Here is a 23,825-nt window from a genome sequence, read left to right as displayed (position 1 = left end):
TATTTCAATTTTCTATGATTTATTATTGTTTCAATGACAATGAAGATTTTTATATACTTTAAAATCCTAGGTGGAAATATGCTTTAAAATGAATGAGTGAAATACTTGACAATATGTTCTTATTCTAAATACATAGAGAATTATAAAAAAAAAAAACCCAGAACTGAACTGTAGTTAAGAGGTGTGTTTTAAACAGTTGTTTGAATTAATCCTGAAACTTCTTTCTATTTAAAGTGGATTCAAATTAGAAGTATCAGTATGTTTATGATTCATAATATTTTTTAAAATAGAAATACTTGTGTTTTTTGTGCATATGCATATGTATGTACATGTGTATGTATATTTAAGGTTCCTTGGAAAAAGAACAAACCACAGATCTGTAACTGAGGAAGTATAAGATGAGCTTAAACCATCTTCTGTTCCAGAATTTAAGGAAATGTTCAAATAACAGAGACACATTAAAAGAAATAATGTGATGCTTACATCTGTAAGCTAAACAACTTAATAGTAAACTTTGGATGCACTTTTCTTTCTAAGAAAAATGTAAGGCAAAGAAGAGGAGGAAAGATCAATACAAGGCATGGTTTTCATAATTTTCAAGTCAATATTTTTATATTTTATTCTGCAATTTTATCTGCTATACATTTTATTTCTACATAAGTAGAGGGCATGCTCAATGCTAACTTCAGCAAAGAGAGACATCCTTTTTTAACTGGAAAAAAAAAAAAACCCTCAGTATATACTTCATGAATTTAAGAATGGGATTCATGATTTTAACTATTAATGCCCAGGGTGGTAACATGTTAGAAATATTTAAAATTACTTGTTTGCTACACATTTAGATGGACAATTAGTACCTAAACATGTTAACTCTTTATATTCTCAAAGTTTGACAAAATAATTGATACAGGTATCTTTAAATATTTGTTACATACTGACTAGATAAATCAGTGTCAAATCAGTTTTATCAAAAGAACTGAATATAACATTGTATGATATGAAAGTAAACTATCATAAACCAGATATATATATATATATATATATATACACACACGTATCTTTTCTAGAACGTAAGAAATAATATATTGACATAAAGTTAACCAGTTTAATTTTAATCATATAAGGGCTTTATTTAGAACCAGGTTACATCCATGTAGAGGAAAGTATTATGAGACCTATAGAATTCAATCTTAAATAATTACATGAAATCTTCTCCATCGGCTATAAAATACAAAATACTGCTAACTCAATAAGAGAAGTACAGAAGAGTTTATACTGCTTTTAGATTTAGTGACACAACATTTGAATTAGATGTTAAAAGAGGGATGCAATGCATAACAGAAAGTAATATCTTTATAGGTACCTATATATAACTTCTATTAATGCAAGAGAAGCAGGAGTGAAAACTGCATAAATAAGTGAATGCGTGCAACCTCTCTGGAAAAATCTCTTATTAAGGTCACTACAAATTTATTTCCTTTCAAAGTTATTAAACTTTCTAAGTCCTACTCCAGTTTGTTGTGGAGTTTGACCCTGTGGGCTTCCCACACCTTCTTTTTTTTTTTTTTTTTTTTAGCGGTGCGCGGGCTTCTCACCGCTGTGCCTCTCCCGTTGTGGAGCACAGGCTCCGGACACGCAGGTTCAGCTGCCATGGCTCACGGGCCCAGCTGCTCCGTGGCACGTGGGATCCTCCCGGACCGGCACGAACCCATGTCCTCTGCATTGGCAGGCGGACCCTCAACCACTGCACCACCAGGGAAGCCCCCCACACCTTCTTTAAATCCCATTTTAGCTAAGGCAGTGCAGACTTTCTTATACCCAGGCTCTCCTCGGATTCTTTGACTCTCACAGTCTTACTTATTGACACTTTCATTGCTTGCAGGTTTTTTTCTCAGCCTCTAAATTTTTGCCTTAACACTCACTATCAGAATCATCTTTGAGCATGGTCTTAATTATAATTTTATGGTGGTTTTAATCTAACATCTTATCTCAAATGCTTATAGAAACTGCTGACCAGATAGCTCAGGAGCATACCAGTATACCCTCAACTAAACTCAAAGTCTTCCCTGTGAGGTCTCTTTTATTTTTACTTCCCGATTCTAATTGATGCATCACCAACATATTGAATTTTCACAGGCGATATTGTCATCACTTATGTCTTCTGCTTTGTTGTCTATAATCAAATATGACAAAAAATCCATCTTTCCTTTTCTATTGGACTTTGTGGTTTTGGTGGCCAGACCCCTTTTATGAGGCACACCAATGCCCCCAGCACCAGTGATGTTGGCACCTAACTGCTCCCTGTTGCCCCTTCTCTGTAGAATTGTACTTGCTCCAACAAGAGCTCACTTCATGTGCTTCCTGATCCTCTTATCTCATCCCCCAGCTTCCACAACCTTCCCCTACTCTCAACCTGTGGGTGGGCCCAATGATGATGACTAATAGAACCAAGGTATAAAATACTGTCCCTTTTCCTCAAGGTATGACTAACTCTGAAACAAGTCTTGCTCCAGAGCATCTCAGGAGTTCAAGATAAAACAAGGCTGCTGCTGAGACCACATCCTTGATTTGCTCCTTCCTCTGCCCTATCCTGCTCTTCTTCTGAAAACACTCTTTAAATAAATCCTGCATACCTGAACTCTGGTCTCCAGCTCTATGTCCAGGGATCCTGATTTATGTCACTGTTCAAAATATTTCTCAGTTCATCTCTTTTTCTATGTTTATATAGTTCTCATTTCATGCCTGGGTTAACTATAACAGCTTCTTAGATCATTAACTAGTTTTTGCTGTGCCCATCTTTTGTACATTTTAAAGCTGTACCATTTTTCAGAGCTGTCTTTGTAAATTATGACAAGCAGTCTATCATAGTTGTTAATGCATTACTTCTGTAGCCAGACTGCCTGGGTTTGAATTTATTTCCACCACTTATTAAATGTATAATTTGGGTGAATGCCTTAATTTCTCCATATTGTATTCTATAAGAAAAAAGTGGGGAAAACAATTTTATTCCTTTTCAGGGCAAAATGGATCAATATACACAAAACACTTCAAACATGGCTTGGCACATAGTCAACATAGTGAGTGTTAACTAGTATTATTAATTATTATTATTTTTATTATTACTATTGAATTGATTATGTTACTCCTCTCTCCAAGAACCTACATGAACTTTTAATTATACACATCATTTCAAATACAAACTTCTCTATGGGATTTCAACCACTATCTATCATAACCACTTTTGTCCTACTTTTATGGCTTAATTTCCTAGTATTTACAATACAAATTGCTCCACTTTCACTAAGCTGGTACCTTATAATTTCCACAGCCAAAAATTCTTTATTTCTCTCTTTCCCATACAATTCTTACTATCTAAAATAGTATACTTGTTCTTTTTCACTAGGTTGAACTCAAACACAATTTCTCTAAAAATATTTTCATAATACTCTGTCATATATTATTTGTTTCCTTGTTTGATTATCTCTTGCACTTGGAATCAAAACTATAAATTTCAGTTATAATTACTTACAGTATAATAATTTCCATAATTGTCCTATGGGTTCTTTTTTCCTCCTCAAGATAATTGGAAGCTTCATGAGGAAAATTATCATGCTTTATAATCCTCTTGCATCACCAATAGAGCATAGACCAATGCTACAATACGCTTTATAAACATTTATTTTAATTAATGCAAGGAAAGATGCTTCATGACTGCTGAATATTCATAGTGGGTATAAAGAGGATATTAAAATGATGTCGAATTGATGGGGAAAAAAGCAAAGCAAAATATTTCAGATTCTCTTTTCTCCTCCCCAGCCCAGTTTTATTGAGATATTATTAACACATAACATGTGAATTTGATACATATATATAGTGAAATGATTACAGCAATATTTTTATGATTGTTATATCCTATTGATGGATTGATTGTTTTATATTATATAATGACCATGTTTGTCTCTTGTTACCATTTTTGACTTAAAGTTTACTTTTTCTGAGATAACTATAGTTACCCCTGCTCTCTTTTTGTTTCCATTTGCTTGGAATAACTTTTTCCATCCCTCCACTTTGACATGATGTGAGTCCTTAAAGCCGAAGTGAGTCTCTTGTAGGCAGAATGTAGTTGGGTCTTATTTTTTAAGCTGTTCAGCCAACGCTATGTCTTTTGATTGAAGAATTTATTCCAATTACATTTAGAGTAGTTATCGATAGGTAAGGACTTGTGATGTCATCTTACTGTTTTCTGGATGTTTTGCAGGTCCCTTGTTCCTTTCTTCCAGTTTTGCTATCTTTCTTTGGGAGCAGATAATTTTCTATAGTGTTATGCTTTCATTCCCCTCTTTTTTCCTTTTGTGGTTACCATGAGACTTACATAAAACATCCTATAAAAAAATAAATCTATTTTATGCTGATAACAATTTCAATTGCATACAAAAACTTTAACCTTTTACTTCCACTCCTCCCAGTATTTTGTTTTGATGTCACAATTTACCTATTGCTATACTGTGTATCCATTAACAAATTATTATTTTTATTTTTAACACTTTTGTCCTCTAACCTCTGTACTAAAGTGATTAACACACAACCACATTACAGTATTAGATTATTCTTGTGGCTGGCTTAGCACTAGGGTAAGCCTGGAGCAGAGACCACCAGAGTCAGCCTGTAAACTGGGAACTTGGGGGCCAGTCTGAGGGTTTGTTCTGACAAAGCAAGTCTGGTGCTGAGAAAGCAGAGAGTCTGGATCCATGGGAACCAACCAAGACTTTGTGTCCACAGGGGCAGGTCTGGAACTGGGGTGAACTGAGAAAGTGGAGATATGGGGCCTGGCCTGACACTAGAATGGATCAAACCCTGGGTCTCTAGTAGTTGGTTTGGTTGGGCCCAGCCAGAAGCCTAGGTTCAAGGAACCCCCTTGTAATCTGGGGTGAATGGCAGATTGGCATCCTGTGTCCATAGGAGCCCTTCTAGAGCCTAGTGCCATGGGTGATGCCTGGAGCTGTGGGAGTTGCCTGGAGTTACTGAAACCAACAGGCACTGGGACATGTTTTTTTTTTTTTTTTCCTGAAGCTTGTACAGAACTGTTATAAACTACGAAGCTGATTGAGAGATTTAGGTGGATGTTGGATTTAATATAATGGAAAAATGAATTATTCCTCTCCCATCAAAGAATATCTATAAATAAACTTTCCACCAGTAGAGAGAAACACTACTACTTGCCTACTCCTGAGTATTAACATCTAAGTTACTTCTAAAGTAATTTCTTTTTACTCTATTAAATATGTTTCTAAATACACCAATTCCCACTTTTAGCCTCACCTATTTCCTTGATACTTGTGCTCAGTAAAGAACATTAAAATAATAAATGTATTTTGAAATAATTAAATTCATTGTCAAACATGCACAAAAATGAAAACAGAATATGATGCCTCCTGAAATGCCCAGTATTTTGGTCTAAAGAGGAAATCTGTTTTGTCCCCATCACATATCATTTTAATTTTCATTAAGTATTTATTTGATCATGAAATGTTCATAATAAGAAGTTCAAAGACTTTATATGTTTATACATTAAAAATAATTCCAACACCTCTTTTATCCTGCCCAGCAACACTGCTCCCAGGAAAAAAAAAAACTTTATTGACTGTAGGTTGTATATGCTTCTACACTGTTTCTATGCACATAAAATTATAAGTAACATTATTTCCAACTCAGAGGATGTTAGCTATTTGAGATTTTGTCATTTATTTCTATCCACTGCACTTACTCTTAATAATGGCTAAAGGGAGAAAAAACTTTCAATAGCTTAACCATGTTTCATTATATATCTGTGCATTATGAGAGAGTAAGCCATGAAAACTCCTTAATTTTTTACTATTGAAGATTTGACTGTCCAAATTATTAATATTGATCTTGCCAGTCTAATTTTCAGCATCTGACATCCTTTATTACAGGCAGCCTACCTATCAAAATTCCTGTATTTAGTATTCACGGTTTTATATTCAAGTGTTTTGGTTCACTTATTGCTAATCAGTTATTCTGGGCCATTTATGAGAAGTCTATATTTATTTTCGAATTTCTCTGAGAAACTGAAACACAGATAAAATCAAAAGTTTCATTATTTTTCATGGTGAAAATGTATTAATGTGTCATCTTAAGTATTGTTAGCCTTTCAGAATTAACCTACTTAAAAATATGCCTAATAATAACTTAAGGTACCTATACAGAAATGGCATTTCATAAATAAATTGATAGCTGTGACCTACATCACGTTAAAAATATATATACAATATAGTCATCACATAAACTAAAGGTTTTATGGAGAGCTCTTTAATGGTCATAATCTGTTAAATTAAATAAGAATTGATTTGAGAGTTTCAAATGACAAGATAATTAATATGAGAATAAATATACATGATCTTTATGAATGACTGTTTATGACATTAGCTTGCAGTGTATTTACTGGAAGAGCAGGAGATCTTAATGCAAATTATTTCTTTTTTCATTATTTGAACTTATTTTAACAGTCTTATATTTTTCACTGCTAATGAGTGCAACATCATATATATTTTGCCCAAGGACGATACTCAACTGTGTTAATCAAAATGTAACAGCATGACTTAAAAATCCATTCATTACTATTACTAAGATGATTATTTGTTTAAAACAAAGATCTAATTTTGCATTAATTACAGTTATTTCATTTTGCAAAAGTATAAATAAGGAGGTGCAACATATTTCCAATTATTGAAAACAGTGCTTGCTTTTTTCAGGTGTCCCATAAATATTTTCTCACATATTTGTTAAAATATGTTTAACTTAGAAATATAAGTATGTAATTTACTTGTTAAAAAGATAGTACTTAAGTTTTAAACCATGGGGTAAGAAAATATGAATCCTTATTTAAATAAATTTAGTGGAGAGTACAATTTTTCTTATATTAAGAAAAACATAATTAATATTTAATTGATGATATTTAATTTAATATCTGCTAAATATACAAAATATTTAAATGTTTAGAATAATATGTATATAAATAATACATTGCTCAGGTATTTTAGAGTAATCTAAACCAAGAAACAAATGTATGTCTTAGTCATATGGGTTATTGCAAAATAAATGCATAATTAAATACATTATTTACAAAATAATATTAACAATCTAGATAAGAGTAATAAACAATGTAGAATATAATTAATATGGGGGAATTCAAATGAGAAATACTAAGTTATTACCAATAAAGCCAATAAAATAAGATTATACAAATTATATAAAGTTTTGTTCTTTAAAAAAAAATTAATAAGCATTTGATGTGTTAACATACTTTTGAGTTGAGTCCCTCTATCTTCTTAAACAAATATATAATTATATATAAGTTAAATAAAATATAATTATTTAACTAATGTGCAATTTAAATGAAATAAACTTAACTACATTCTCAAATTAAAATATCTCTTACTATAGAATTTTTATCTAGATGCTATTTTGATGATAGCTCAGAATAATTTGCATATTTGCCATATATATTACAATATTGAATGTCTCCATAATAATGACAATGTAACTGCTCTCTTGCTAATGATAATGCAATTTCACAGAAGTGCTTGAAAAATAAGTGCAAATATTATATCATTAGAATTTTTGCCATAGTTAGCTGACAGATTGAACCCCATATGACTTACATGAGTTAGTTAATGTCAAATGTTCTTTCCTATGCATTTCTAGTGTATTGGTTCAAAGTTAATGTCCACATTTTAACATTGCTATCGTAATAAAAATATAGCCTTATTTTTCTGGAATCCTTATTTTCTAGAATCCACATTTAGGTCCATATATATTATCTAGATAATATAATTTAATTTAAAAAATATAGGGGAAATGGGTACATTGAAAACATTTGTTATACAATTAATTAAATGGCATACAACAAGGTAGTCTAAGGTAATTTGCCCATATGTTCAACTATTTAAAATAATAAGTATCAAAAAATTAAATTAAAATTTTTTTACCTAAAATTTCAAAAATTAAATAGAAAAGCTGAATAAAAAATCAACATCAAGCTTAATGAAGTTTCAGAAGTAAACTGATATCATATCAATATGATACAAAATAATCAGATATCTAGTTCATGTATCTTAGAATTATCAATCATAAATACATAAGGGATGTTTGAAAGTATATTAATCTTTAAATATATTGGGCCTTATGAATAATATTAGTATGTCACAAATTAAAGAATTTTTAATCAATGTAAAATAAAGATGTCACTATGAAATAGGTTGACTTTCCTATTTGAAATAAATAATGTATGCCCAAGATAACCTGCCTTCCTTTCAATTTTGACAGAAAAGCATATCTCATTTCAGACTTTAGGTACATCCTCCTAAGTTAAAATTGATTTCCAATTAGTATGATTGTGAATCAATAAAATGAAGTATTTTTCAACCCTTATTAGAACTTTTATTTTTGAATTATTTATATTTGCTTTACTTCTTAAAAAGATGACTTAAAATGGCATTATAACTCTCCACAAAAGGAAATAAACAAGAGTAAAAGAAAAATACCCAAGCTTTCTTAGAAATGTGGATTCTTAATTTTCTAGGTGCAGAATATTTTGCAATCTACATAACAGACAATCATTCTAAACATATGAATGCATATTTCCAAAAAAGACAGATTACTATACCTATGTGCAGGTATCTTTCGGTTCCCAACAATCAGGATAACATCACAGAGTTGCTGTTGTTTCAAGTAACTTTCCATTTTTCTGAAGGTTTGCTCAGCATGATGCACAGCCTGATAGAATTCTTCAGAGCTACTGGAGTCCACATCACTTTGAGGTGTCAGAGAATGGCTAGTTGCTGAGAGCCTGAAAACCATACACAAAAAGAAGAGGTTTAGAAAGTGCCACCAACTGTCCAGAACTATATACAGAATTTTAGAATTTTATAAGAAAAATCAATACATCTCTCCTTATGTTCATTATTAATATAGCAGAAAAATTCATTCGGTGTTAAATGATTTGTTCTAAGAAGCAGTAAATGAATTGTAATTTTTTTCTCATCCTAAAGAGATTTAAAAGATAGGTTACTTGTATTTATTAAGACAGTAAATTAGTAAACTTGAAAAACATCACAGAAATGGTAAATTACATACATGCCTATTTTAAAATTTATTACTAATAAAATGTTAATTTAATCAATTTGACATTGAGGTAGACCATCTAATTATATTATTCTAAATTACTATTCTTGTGAGGTTGTAGTAAATGTTGCCTTACAGAAGTAGGCAATTTTCATTGTGAGGAATTATAAAACATGGTTTGTAAAAAAGATTGACAAAAATTTTAAAATAAGTTGTTTCACATTCTATATCCAACTGATTAAACAAAAACATACAGAATGTATTAGCTCAGTATTAATATATACTTAATCATATATATATATATATACATACATATGTATATATATGTAAAATACTTTAGGATTTCACAATGTCCATGATACTTAAGTTTGGCTACTACATATATTAATATCATAGACTGTTTCACAATGAAGACTTTAAGATACCATATTTCATATCAAGAAGACTCTCAATATACTTAAATGCATGATAGGCTCAGCAGACCCAATCAAGTGCTCTGATAATAAATCCTTAAAACAACTTACAAATGAAAATTTATTAAGTACATAACAATAATAATGAAGTAAATGACTTATTTCAAGATAAGTAGTAACATGGAGAATTTTGCTTCCAATTACAATGCAATAACATACTGCTGACTAAACCCCTCACCAAGGACACCAGAAAAAATTACATATAATATCAAAATAACTATTGGAATATACTTATAGCTACTAAGGACCTGAAAGAACAAGATCCCAGAAATAAGCTAAACTCATGGAAGTCAGCTCAAAATTCTACACAGCTTTTTCTTTCCTCCTCAAGGTTTCTACCAACTGTAAGCAGCATATTCTGAGAAGCTCAGAAGCTAATAATGTGGCAACTAAGAAGAACTTCTGGTGGTACCATGGGGCTTGGGGGAGGAATGGATATTGGAATTATAGGCCTCAAATATAGCCAGAACTTGAGGGCAAATGAGGGGACATAAAGAAGGAAAGTTCAAGTAAGGCCGCTATTTTGTGCCACTTTTCCCCTAGTGGTATTTGCTTATTCCTAAACATGCTAGACAAGCAGAAAATAGTTTAGGTGAAGTTGAGAAGTTAAACAGAGTTTGAAAGATAAAAATTTGAATTTAAGGACCAGCAAAGACAGGGGACTGTGGTATAAAAATGGGCTTTCAACTGAACTCCCTGAAGAACTATATCTTAGAGATCAGGGAAAGTGGAAATAGACAAGATAATACAAAGGGTGAAACCTAGATTTAAATCACTGAGATCTCTAATTGCATTAAATTGATCTAATGTAAATGTCAGCAGTCAAAATAAACCCTCTTTAGAAAGAGTTAACTTCATCCAGACTCTATTATTTCATTCATATATATATATATAAATACTTGACATTAAAGAAAAAAATAGCAGACCTATAGAGAAAGAAGACATAGGGAGAAAAACAGATATTAGAAACATGCTCCCAGGTGCTTCAGATATCTTTAAACGGATGGATCCATAGTTGGTTATTCAGTAGATGTAAAAATAATTGTCATTAATATGTTTTAATATATATGACAAGCTGGAGGATTTCACAGAATATTAGGCTCTATAAAGATAAAATGGAAATAAATAAGGAAATTGAATTAATGATTTTGGTAAATGCACTGAGCTGGTAGATTGAATGCAAATGAAGAACATAGTGATTTGAAAAATAAGTAGAAAACATTTAAACTAAAATATTGAGGTAAAAAGATAAAAAACAATAGTTTGGAAAACAAATGAAACATGGTAAGAAATTATAAGATTCATGCAATTGTAGTCTAAAAAGAAGGGGAGAGACATGATGGGGCAAAGGCCATCTGAAGAAATAATGGCCAAGAGTTTTTGAAAATGTGTTAAAGACATCAAGACACAGATTCAAGATTCACTATACACCCCATGATAAAACAAAGAAAACTACACACCACAGTAAAGTCAATGAAAAACTAAAAAGAAAATAAAAAGACTTCCACCAGAGAACAGAAAAAGTGATCATTCTCCCAATTCTTTTAATGAGGCAAATATAACGTTGATACAAAACCTAAAAAGGATGTTACAAGGAAGGAAAATTAATGGCCATTGTCTCTCCTAAATATATTTATAAAAATCATAGGCAAAATACTAGTAACCAAATACCTTATTAAGAATGTTGTAGTTTGGGAAATTTTATTGGGAAAAAAGTTTAGTATACTTTATTTTCAAGTCACTCAAGTTATGATGGGTGCAATATTAGAGCAAATAGTGAAAAATAGAATATCTTTCACTTTCAGTTTTAGAGCTTGGTGAGACCAAGACATCAGATGAAACAGGGCATAGAATTTGACAGGATTTATTCAAAGTCAAAAAGTTAATTGCTGTCAAGATAGCCTTCTTTTACATAATCTAGGTACATTAACAAATCCTGATTATGACATAGACATGGTCTTTTTCTGAAGAATTTGAAAATAATTTGAGAATAAGTCTTAAAAGAACAGAGAGCTGGAAACTAGCCTCAAAAATAATTCTTTTTAGAGTTCATGCTCATGCCTAGATTTTGTACCTAAAATTTCTCATGTTTTGTTTCTCCATATTATATATGAAAATGATTCACTTCTCTTGAAAGTTAGTTAATCTGCCAGAGTAATAGTTTTGTTGGTTTGTCTCTATTTTCTCCTTATAAAGTCACTGTCACAGTGCTTACATGTTTCCTTATAAATAATTTCCTGATCTCAGAACTGAGTAGGGTTTGTTGCTCTTGAACTTTTGTTCAGGATCTAAAAAGATGTTTCAGGATGTGTATGATTTTAAAGTTAAAGTTCATTGTGTAATTAAGACTCATCATATATCTAGGCTTATTATTTTAACAAATGTTTAAAATTTTAGGAAATAGAGATCATATCTTTATAATGTTTCCTATAAGTATTAAGAAAGAACCTGACATTGGATTATTTCTGTTATTGTCTAACTTTTATTTCTTCAGCTTAAATAAACTTTATAGTCTCTTTCCAATATGAGAGTCTCTCAGATGTTTCGGTCTCACATTTTAACTTTTTTTTTTTTTTTTTTTTTGCGGTATGCGGGCCTCTCACCATTGTGGCCTCTCCCGTTGTGGAGCACAGGCTCCAGACATGCAGGCTCAGCAACCATGACTCATGGGCCCAGCTGCTCCATGGCATGTGGGATCTTCCCAGACCGGGGCACAAACCCATGTCCCCTGCATTGGCAGGTGGACTCTCAACCACTGCATCACCCAGGAAGCCCTGACATTGTAACTTTTATCCTTATTGTGACCCAACAATATAAAGCTTCTAGTTTTAATAAAGACAGTTTTAAAAGTCCAATATGACTTCTTCCCATCAGAATTTAAAGATACTAAAGATTTCCCCAACCTAAGATATGTAAAGCAGTAAAACAAAGAAAAATTTTTCTTGACCTTGTGAAAAGAAATATGTCAGGATGACTGAGATGTGACCTGAGAGCCTGCACATTTGCTGCTCATGTGAGGCTTCTGCTGAACCCTGTAAATTAAAGCTGATAAGTAATTGCTGAGAACTAGACTTTGTCTAGCCTAACAAAACATAACTTTCCCTAGTAACAAATGAGATGCATTCCATAAATCAATCATATGTAAAGAAAGATTTTCCCTCCAATCCAAATTCTTGGTGAACAACTTGTGTAAGCCTGCATTAACTTCCCACTTTTTCCTATTAAAAACCCTTGCCCATTTTCTTCTGATGGGACACCATTCTGATTTTCTCCAGAAACTTTGATCCTTGAATTGCAATTCTAAGACCCCCATATAAACTACCTCTTTGTCTTTTTATAGTTTGCGGTCCTTTCAGCTGACATTTTTGGTGTCAGAAGTGGGATGCAAAATGCTCTTCCCCCCATCTCTGAAGCTGATGTAGATCTGAGCAAGGTACCTGTGTGAGTCCTTTGTGCTCTGTCACATCCTTTGCTGCTCTGGACCTAGGTCATAAGTCCCCTTGGTCCAGAACCTCCTTCCTTGGTTGAGGTTTAGATCATTATCCTTGGTGTCTTTTATTTGATCGATCACATGAGGGATTGCTCTCTTTTAGTGAGTGCACTATAATGGGACGTTTACAGTCTAAGACTGTTATGAGGGAGGATTATTTCCTATCTGGGACTCCTGCTGGGTACAGGTACAAATAGTATGGGGCTGCCTCTTGTGCTTACCTAGGTAAATGGCAATGGTATAACAGAGATGACACAAAATTGAACTGGCTACAATAGGGAACATTTGAAATTCAAAAATTGGTCTTTTCTGTGTGTGTGCATAATTAGAGGCTAAAGGTCTGAAACTAAACAAATAGAGTGGGAAACCTATTACAATTGGAATACTGAAGTCTCCCAATGAACTCATGAAACCCAAAAGGTCTGTGAATCTACAATTGCTTCACTGCATTTGGCACCACTGGGGCTCCAGCAATCCAAGTAGTCATACCACCTCTGTGCCCTGTCCTCACTGGGGCAGACCCAAGAGCTCCAAGTCAGTCTCAGGAAAAGACTCCTATGGGTAGACCACACACAGAGGTGGGGATAAAACCAAAGCTGAACCTCAGGAATGGTGTGACTAAGGAAGAAGATCAAAAATCTTTACATCAGCTGTACAAGCTATGGATTAAATCCTCATGATTCGTTAGGTAGACTCTGCATCTATGGAATATCTGAGTAGACAATGAATGTTCCTACAAATGAAAATGGTCTAGGTCTGGCAGCTGTGGACTTTGGGGACAAGCGCAGGCAGGAATTGGGCATGATTGGACTCTGAGTGGGGCCCACAGGGCCCTCAGCAGGTCCAGAGACCAGCCCAGAGGCAGAAGAGGGCCTCTTGCCAAGGTGGAGGTGGGCTGTGGCTCATGGCATGTGCAAGAACTCTTACAGTTGAGAACCCAGGGAAACATAATTATCACTATTAATTTGATTATGTTTTGTCTCATTCTGTTTTTGGTTCTGGCATTTTTTGTTTGTTGTTTTTGTTGTTTTAGTAGTTTTTCTTTTATTTAGTGTTTTGGGATCTTCATGTTTTATAACGTATTTATTTTTTAATTTATATTTTTACTTTGCTTTTCTGTTGTTCTGTGTTATTTTCCTTTATCTTTTTTCTTCTTCTTTTTCTTTAATATATTTTTAATTTTTAATATTTCTATTTCTACTTTACTTTTCTGTTGCTCTGTGTCTTTTCCCATTTTATTTTAGTCATTTTTATAAGTTTGTTCTGTTTCCTTGCTTTATTCTTCAGTTGGCACACTGCTTTGGTTTGTTTTTAGGTTTTCTGTTTTTCTTAGTTCTGATTCTAGTTGTCTGATTTCACTTTTGGGTTCTTCTGTTTGTCTGGTTGTTCTCTTGCTTTTTGTTTTATTTGGTTCTGTTTTTGTTTCTTTTGTATGTGCATGTTTCCTTGTTTCTTTTTTTGTTTGATTGATTTTTCTTTTCAAATCAATTTTATTTATTTATTTTTCATTGTATTGGGTCTTCATTGCTGCATGTGAGCTCTCTAGTTGTGGCGAGTGGGGGCTACTCTTCATTGTGGTGTGCTTCTCATTAGGGTGGTTTCCCTTGTTGCAGAGCGCATGCTCTAGGCATGCAGGCTTCAGTTGTTGTGGCATGAGGGCTCAGTAGTTGTGGCTCATGGGCTTTAGAGCACAGGCTCAGTAGCTGTGGTGCATGGGCTTAATTGCTCTGAGACATGTGGGATCTTCCCAGACCAGGGCTCAAACATGTGTCCCCTGAATTGGCAGGAGGATACTTAACCACTGCGTCACCAGGGAAGTCCCTGTTTGTTTGATATTGTCTTTACCATTTCTCTGGGGTTTTGTTTGTCTTTTTTTTTCCTTCTTTAGTATATATATATATATATATATATATATTTATATATTTATTCATTTATATTTATATTTCTACTTTCCTTTTATGTTGTTCTGTCTTTTTTTCCCTTTCTCCTTTTCTTTTTTCTATCATTTTTGTCAATCTGTTTTGTTTCTTTGCTTCATTCTTCAGCTGGCACTCTGCTTTGGTTTGTTTTTATGAGTTTTGGGTTTTTGTTAGTTTTCTTTTTAATTTTTTGATTTCGTTCTTGGGTTCTTTTGTTTATCTGTTGTTCTCTTGCTTTTTGTTTCATTTGCTTTTGTTTTTGTTTTTTTTGTGTGTGTGTTTCCCTGTTTCTGTTTTTGTTTGTTTGATTTTATTTTTACCATTTGTCTGGGGTTTCATTAGTTTTTTTTTTTTTTTTTTTAATTTCCTTTATTGCCAGGACGAGCAACTTGCAGGGCCTTGGTTCCTTGACAAGAAGTTGGACCTGAGGCTCTGGAGTGGGAGCGCAGAGTCCAGGACACTGGACCACTAGAGAATTCCTGGCCCCAGGGAAGATTAATCACCAAGAGCTCTCACAGAGTTTCTACTTGAATCTAAGACCCAGTTCCACCCAACTGCCTGCAACCCCCAGTGCTGGACGCCTCACACCAAACAACAAAAAAGACAGGAACACAAACCCACCCATGAAGACACAGATGGCATAAAGTCATACTAAGATCACAGACACCCCAAAACACACAACGTGACATGGCCCTGCTCATCAGAAGGAAATGACTCAGCTCCACCCATCAGAATGCAGAAACCAGTTCCTCCAATCAGGAAGCCTACACAAAACATTGGATAAACTGCACCACCAGGGGCAGAGAACAAAAGCAAGAGGAGCTATGACTCTGCAGCCTAGGGAAAAAAAGAACTAAAATACTGTACATAAGTCAAAATGAGTAGACAGAGAAATATCTTGCAGGCAAAAGAGCAAGAAAAAAATGCACAAGACCAAATAAATGAAGAGGAAATAGGCAAACTGCTTGAAAGATTTCAGAGTAATGATAGTAAAGGTGATCCAAAATCTTGAAAATAGAATAGAGAAAGTACAAGAAATGTTTAATGAGGAACTAGAAGAACAGAAAAACAGTAATGAACAACATAACAACTGAAATTAAAACTAGTCTAGAAGGAATCAATAGCAGAATAATGATACAGAAGAACGGATAAGTGAGCTGGACAATAGAATGGTGGAAATAACTGCCGCATAGCAGAATAAAGAAAAAAGAATGAAAAGAAGGGAGGACAGTCTCAAAGACCTCTGGGACAACATAAGTCACCAACAATCAAATTATAGGCATCCCAAGGAGAAACACACAGAGACACATATTAATCAAACTAACAAAAATTAAACACAAAGAAAAAATATTAAAAGCAGCAAGGGAAAAGCAACAAATAACATACAAGGGTATCCCTATAAGGTTAAGAGCTGATATTTCAGCTGAAACACTACAGGCCAGAAGAGAATGGCAGCATATATTTAAAGTGATGAAAGGGAAAAATCCACACCGAAGATTACTGTACCCAGCAAGGATCTCATTCAGATTTGATGGAGAAATCAAAAGCTTTACACACAAGCAAAAGTTAAGAGAATTCAACACCACCAAATCAGCTTTACAACAAATGATAAGGGAACTTCTCTAGGCAGGAAGCACAAGAGAAGTAAAAGATCTACAAAAACAAACCCAAAATAATTAAAAAAATGTTAATAGCGACATACATGCCAATAATTACCCTAAATGTAAATGCTCCAACCAAAAGACACAGACTGGTTGACACAGAAACAAGACCCAGATATATGCTGTTTTCAAGAGACCCACATCAGACTTAGGAACACATATAGACTGAAAGTGAGGGGATGGAAAAAGATATTCCAAGCAAATGGAAACCAAAAGAAAGCTGGAGTAGCAATACTCATATAAGACAAAATAGACTTTAAAATAAAGACTATTACAAAAGACAAGGAAGGACACTACATAACAATCAAGGGATCAATCCAAGAAGAATATATAACAATTATAAATAACTAGGCACCCAACATAGGAGCACCTCAATACATAAAGCAAATGCCAACAGCCATAAAAGTGGAAATCGACAGTAACACAAAAATAGTGGGGAATTTTAACACCTCATTTATACCAAAGGACAGGTCTCCAAACTGAAAATATATAAAGAAACAAAAGCTTTAAATTAAACATTAGAACAGATGAACTTAATCGACATTTATAGGACATTCCATGCAAAAACAACAGAATACACTTTTCTCTCTAGTGCCCACGGAACATTCTCCAAAATAAATCACATCTTGGATCACAAATCAAGTTTTGGTAAGTTGAAGAAAACTGAAATGGTATCAAGAATTTTTTCTGACCACAATGCTATGAAACTACATATCAATTACAGGAAAAAAAAAACTGTCAAAAATACAAACACATGGAGGCTAAACAAGGTGCTACTAAACAACCAAGAGATCCCTGAAGAAATCAAAGAGGAAATCAAAAAATACCTAGAAATAAGTGACAACGAAAACACAGTGACCCAAAATCTATGGGCTGCAGCAAAAGCAGTTCTAAGAGGGAAGTTTATAGCAATACAACACTACCTCAAAAAACAAGAAAAATCTCAAATAAACAGCCTAACTTTACACTTAAAGCAATTAGAGAAAGAAGAATTTAAAAAAAATTAACAGAAAGAAAGAAATCATAAAGATCAGACTAGAAATAAATGAAAAACAAATGAAGAAAACAATAGCAAAGATTAATAAAATTGAAAGCTTGTTCTTTAGAAGATAAACAAAATTGAAAAACCATTTTCAAGATTTATCAAGAAAATAAGGAAGAATACTCAAATCTACAGAATTAGACATGAAAAAGGAGAAGTAACAATGGACACTGCAGAAATACAAAGGATCATGAGAGACTACTACAAGAAACTATATGCCAATTAAATGGACAACCTGGAGGAAATGGACAAATTATTAGAAAAGTACAACCTTCCAAGACTGAACCAGGACACAATAGAAAATATGAACAGACCAAACACAAACACTGAAATTGAAACTGTGATTAAAAATCCTCCAACAAACAAAAGCCCAGGGTCAGATAGCATCACAGGCGAATTCTATCAAACACTTACAGAAGAGCTAACACCTATCGCTCTCAAACTCTTCCAAAATATAGCAGAGAGAGGAACATTCTCAAACTCATTCTATGAGGCCACCATCACACTGATACCAAAACCAGAAAAAGATGTCACAAAAAAAGAAAATTACAGGCCAATATCACTGATGAACATAGATGCAAAAATCCTCAACAAAATACAAGCAAACAGAATCCAAGAGCACATTAAAAGGATCATACACCATGATCAAGTGGGGTTTATCTCAGTAATGCAAGGATTCTTCAGTAGAGCAAATCAATCAATGTGATCCACCATATTAACAAATTGAAGGATAAAAATCATGTGATCATTTCAATAGATGCAGAAAAAAATTTTGACAAAATTCAACACACATTTATGATAAAAAACTCTCCAGAAAGTGGGCATAGAAGGAGGTTATTTCAAAATAATAAAAGCCATATATAACAAAACATAGCCAACATCATTCTCAATGGTGAAAAACTGAAAGCATTTCCTCTATGATCAGGAAGAAGACAAGGGTGCCCACTCTCACCTCTACTATTCAACATAGTTTTGGAATTTTTAGCAGTGGCACTCAGGGAAGAAAAAGAAATAACAGGAATACAAATTGGAAAAGAAGTTAAACTGTTACTGTTTGCAGATGACATGATACTGTACATAGAAAATCCTGAAGATGTCACCAGAAAACTATTAGGGCTAATCAATGAATTTGGTAAAGTAGCAAGTTACAAAATCAATGCACAGAAATCTCTTGCATTCCTATACACTAATGATGAAAAATCTGAAAGAGAAATTAAGGAAACATTCCCATGTATCACTGCAACAAAAAGAATAAAATACATAAGAATAAACCTACTTAAGGAGGCAAAATACCTGTATACAGAAAACTATGAGACATTGAAGATGATAGAAATAGATGGAGAGATGTGCCATGTTCTTGGATTGGAAGAATCAACATTGTGAAAATAACTATACTACCCAAAGCAATCTACAGATTCATTACAATCCCTATCAAACAACCAATGGCATTTTTCACAGAACTAGAACAAAAAATTTCACAATTTGTATGGAAACACAAAAGACCCCAAGTAGACAAAACAATCTTGAGAAAGAAAATTGGAGCTCAGGAATCAGGCTCCCTGACTTCAGACTATACTACAAAGCTACAGTAATCAAGGTAGTATGGTACTGGCACAAAAACAGAAATACAGATCAGTGGAACAGGGTAGAAAGTCCAGAGATAAACTGATGCACATATGGGTACCTTATCTTTGACAAAGGAGGCAAGAATATACAGTGGCGAAAAGACAGCCTCTTCAATAAGTGGTGCTGGGAAAACTGGACAACTACATGTAAAAGAATGAAATTAGAACACTTCCTAACACCACACACAAAAGTAAGCTCAAAATGCTCAAAATGCATTGAAGATGTAAATATAAGGACAGACACTGTAAATCTCTCACAGAAAAATATAGGCAGAACACTCTTTGACATAAATCACAGAAAGATCTTTTTTGACCTACCTCCTAGAGTAATGGAAATAAAAATAATCAAATGAAACAAAAGCTTTTGCACAGCAAAGGAAAACATAAACAAGATGAAAAGACAATGGGAGAAAATATTTGCAAATGAAGCAACTGACAAAGGATTAATCTCCAAAATATACAAGCAGGTCATGCAGCTCAATATCAAAAAAGGAAACAACTGAATCTAAAAATGGGTGGAAGACCTAAACAGACATTTCACCAAAGAAGACATACAGATTGCCAACAAACCCATGAAAAGATGCTCAACCTCATTAATCATTAGAGATATGCAAATCAAAACCACAATGAGGTATCAGCTCACACCAGTTAAAATGGCCATCATGAAAAAATCTAGAAACAGTAAATGCTGGAGAGTGTTTGGAGAAAAGGGAACACTCCTGCACTGTTGGTGGGAATGCCACTATGGAGAACAGTATGGAGGTTCCTTAAAAAAGTAAAAATAGAGCTACCATATGACTGAGCAATCCCACTACTGGGCATATACCCTGAGAACACCATAATTCAAAAAGATACATGTACCACAATGTTCATTGCAGCACTATTTACAATAGCCAGGACATGGAAGCAACCTAAATGTCCATTGACTGATGAATGAATAAAGAAGAGGTGGCACATATATACATTGGAATATTACTCAGCCATAAAGAGTAACACAATTGAGTTATTTATAGTGAGGTGGTTGGACCTAGAGTCTGTCATACATTGTGAAGTAAGTCAGAAAGAGAAAAACATATACCATATGCTAACGCATATATATGGAATCTAAAAAAAAAATGGTACTGATGAACCTAGTGGCCAGGCAGGAATAAAGACACAGATGTAGAGAACGGACTTGAGGGCACAGGGTGGGAAGGGGAAGCTTGAATTATGTGAGAGAGTAGCACTGACATATATACAGTACCAAATGTCAAATGGATGGCTTGTGTGAAGCTGCTGCATTGCACAGGGAGATCAGCTCTGTGCTTTGTGACCACCTAGAGGGGTGGGATAGGGAGGGTGGGAGGGAGGCTCAAGAGGGAGGAGATATGGGGATATACGTATACATATAGCTGATTCACTTTGTTGTACAGCAGAAAGTAACACAACATTGTAAAGCAATTATACTCCAATAAAGACGAGAAAAAAATAAATTAAATACATAAAACTGCTTCACTTCAGGATACTGTTTCTAAGCTTATTACTGCAAATAACGATCTATGCTCTCATCTAGACACCATGGGAATGGGTCAAGAGGCCACTTCCTCCCTTCCTTCTCCTTGGGCCCCTACTTACCCAGAACTTGCTAAGCTACCATTTTATGTTTCTTTTATCCTTTTTCTTTTGACCGTGCCATTCGGCATGCGTGAACTTAGTTCACCAACCAGGGATCAAACCCGTGCCCCCTGCAGTGGAAGCACAGAGTCTTAGCCACTGGACCACCAGGGAATTCCCAATGCCATTTTATCTTTCTTATTCTCCTCTTCCTCCTCCAAAATCTCCCTACTTTATAGTTTCCGGAAAAACCTTTCCCTTTTTCACTACTTAGAACCCTGATGGTACCGGCTATCTGGTAGAATATAGGCCTTGATCTCCTGCAGAATTATGGGCCATAGTTAAGGAATTTCCCAAGACCACTGAGGACCCCTTCTGCTTTTCAGAAGGACTTAACCTTGTGATACAAACCTATGATCCAGGATTCTCTGACTTGTATCACCTACTGAGCATTTTAATCAGAGAAAACCAAGCCAGACACTGGCAAACTACTGCTGCCTGGTTTCACCCTTTAGATGATATCCATAGAAAGAACATCAGTGCAGTAAGACAAGCTTCTTAGTTAGCTTGAGCCCTTCATGAAGAAATTCCTTGGGCTTTTCTCGTCCCATTGACTGAGGAAAAATTCAGACTCTACACAAACACCTGAGGAAACTGTTCGTGCTTATCACTCATGCCTAGAGATAGTACTCTGAGAAAACTCTTGCTATTTGCTAGAGAAAACAATGCTCAAATCCTCTTTAATTCAATCTTTGTTGGGGGATTAGATGAGAAATTTGGATTGCTGATGAAATGGGCACAATTAAATTGGAAAACAATGGCCTCTCCTGATCTGGGTAATCAGCTATCTATAACAATCAAATGTACAGAAAAACTTAAGACCACTAATATTGATTTACAACTGCAGCAAATGGAAAGACTGAAATTCTCAAGGGCCCCTTCTGGGATCCAAGTCCCTGCCACTATTATAAGCTGCCAGGAAGAGGAATTAACCAAAGTTAAAAAGAAGGCCTTATCATCAGCCCAAAGCCCCTTGTTCTGACCCTTTTTAGGATATCTGAAAAGTGTCTGACACTGAAACACCGAAAAGTGTCTCCCTTTCATACATACTCATGAATAGGGATGCTCTGAGGAAAGTATTGGGGTCTTACCAATACTCCCACTAACACCATGGGGAGAATAGGACTTTTTTTATAGGACCCAATGCTATTACTGTTCTTGTAGACACAGGAGTAACTTTGTCTGTCTTGAACCCCACCAGCTTCAAGACCCCCCTTCCTCAGAGTATAGAAAAGGTAAAAATGGTGGGAGTTTCCAACACAGATATGAAGGTAAGAAAAGCTCCTTTGCTTTCTGAGATAGGGTCTTTTCAGGGAACTCACCAGTTTCTTCTTTTTCTTTCTGTACTTTTTGGGCTGAGACCTCCTGCAAATATTACAAGCTACTATTTCCTTTTCCCCAAAAGGGGAAATACACTTACAAGTCCTTGACCCCTCCAGGTCTACTTCTAAATCTAGTCCTAATATTGAGATCCTCATCCTTGCTGCTGTCTTGTCAATTCCCAATCACAAGGATTTCCTAGATTCAGTTCCTCCTAACTTATGGTTCACCTTTTCAAATGACATAGGACACATTTATTCAGCCCCACCAATTAAGATCCAGGTGGATCCTCATAAACCTTTGCCTCACTTCTCAGACCTGAGGCCCTAGAAGAAATTTGTCCTGTTGCCAAGGCACACCTCCAAAAGGGCCTCATAATTCCATGACCCAGTCCCTGTAACACATCAGTCCTTCCCATACACAAGCTTCATGATCGAGTTTGGAATTTTGTTCAAGATTTTTGAACCATAAACAATATGGTATAAACATAAACATAAACAATACCACCTCTCCCTGTGGTCCCCAACCATCATACCATTTTCAAGTTAATCCCTCGAAACACATAGTCCTTTACAGTCAAACATTTATGTAGTACTTTCTTCAGCATTTCTATACATCCATATAATCTGTATTTGCTTGTTTGCCTTTATGGGAGTAGGATGTCACTTTACTTTATGCCTCAGGGCTACATGGAAAGTCCCACTTATTTTTCACAGATATTGAAACAAGACTTGGCCAATGTAAATTTTGCCCACAGCTCAACTTTACTCCAATATGTTGACAAACTTTTGTTATGCCTCAGGGATAGCCTACACCTCCTCACTTACTAGCACACAATAGACATAAAGTCTCAAGGGATAAGCTCCAATTGTTCAAACCAAGGTAAGATATTAGGTTTTCATAGGGACAAAAGAGCCATTCTGCTCTTTCTGCAGTCACTCAAGAAACCATATTGAGGGTACTGATAAAATGATAGCTGGGGAAAACAATACTTTTGGAAACCTTCTCCCACAGTAACAGCCAAAATATGTCAGAGTTGTCAGATATGACCTAAGTATAACCCAGGAAAGCTTATTCATGCTCCTCAAGGCCACTTTCCTTGGCTTCAAGGTCCCTTTGCTATCTGGAAACTGGATTTTATCCAGCTGTCTTCCTTTCAAGGATACAAATATGTTCTGATGATGGTTTGCATGTATTCCCAGAATCCTTTCCTTGAAGATGAGCCACTGCCCTTGCAGTGACCAAAATATGGTTGGAAAGGATTATTCCTACTTGGGGAATTCCCTTGGAGTTACATAATGTTAAAGGTATCCATTTCACTGGACAAATTTCAAATGCTGTTTGTGAAATCTGGCCTATTCTACAATATTTCCACTGTGCCTATCAGCCTCAATCTTCTGGTCTAGTGGAAAGAACCAATGTCATTATCAAAACTCAATTAGCAAAACTCTCTGAGGCCTTCAGTCATTCTTGGCCTAAATTGCTACTCATAGTTCTATTC

General features: G+C 34.6%; 1 protein-coding gene across 1 annotated transcript in view; it reads right to left on the bottom strand.

Annotated features, from left to right (window-relative positions):
• Nucleotides 1–23,825, bottom strand: part of KLHL1 (kelch like family member 1) — a 386,506-nt gene that overhangs the window by 226,025 nt on the left and 136,656 nt on the right. Inside the window, exon 2 of the mRNA XM_030842541.2 lies at nucleotides 8,684–8,866. Coding sequence (XP_030698401.1) covers nucleotides 8,684–8,866 — 183 coding nt within the window. The remainder of the gene's footprint in view (nucleotides 1–8,683; nucleotides 8,867–23,825) is intronic.

The sequence above is a fragment of the Globicephala melas genome, chromosome 18 (assembly GCF_963455315.2).
Source record: "Globicephala melas chromosome 18, mGloMel1.2, whole genome shotgun sequence".
Classification (NCBI taxonomy): Eukaryota; Metazoa; Chordata; class Mammalia; order Artiodactyla; family Delphinidae; genus Globicephala; species Globicephala melas.
Note: the sequence above shows the minus strand (reverse complement) of the source record. Positions and strands in the feature narration are given on the sequence as shown.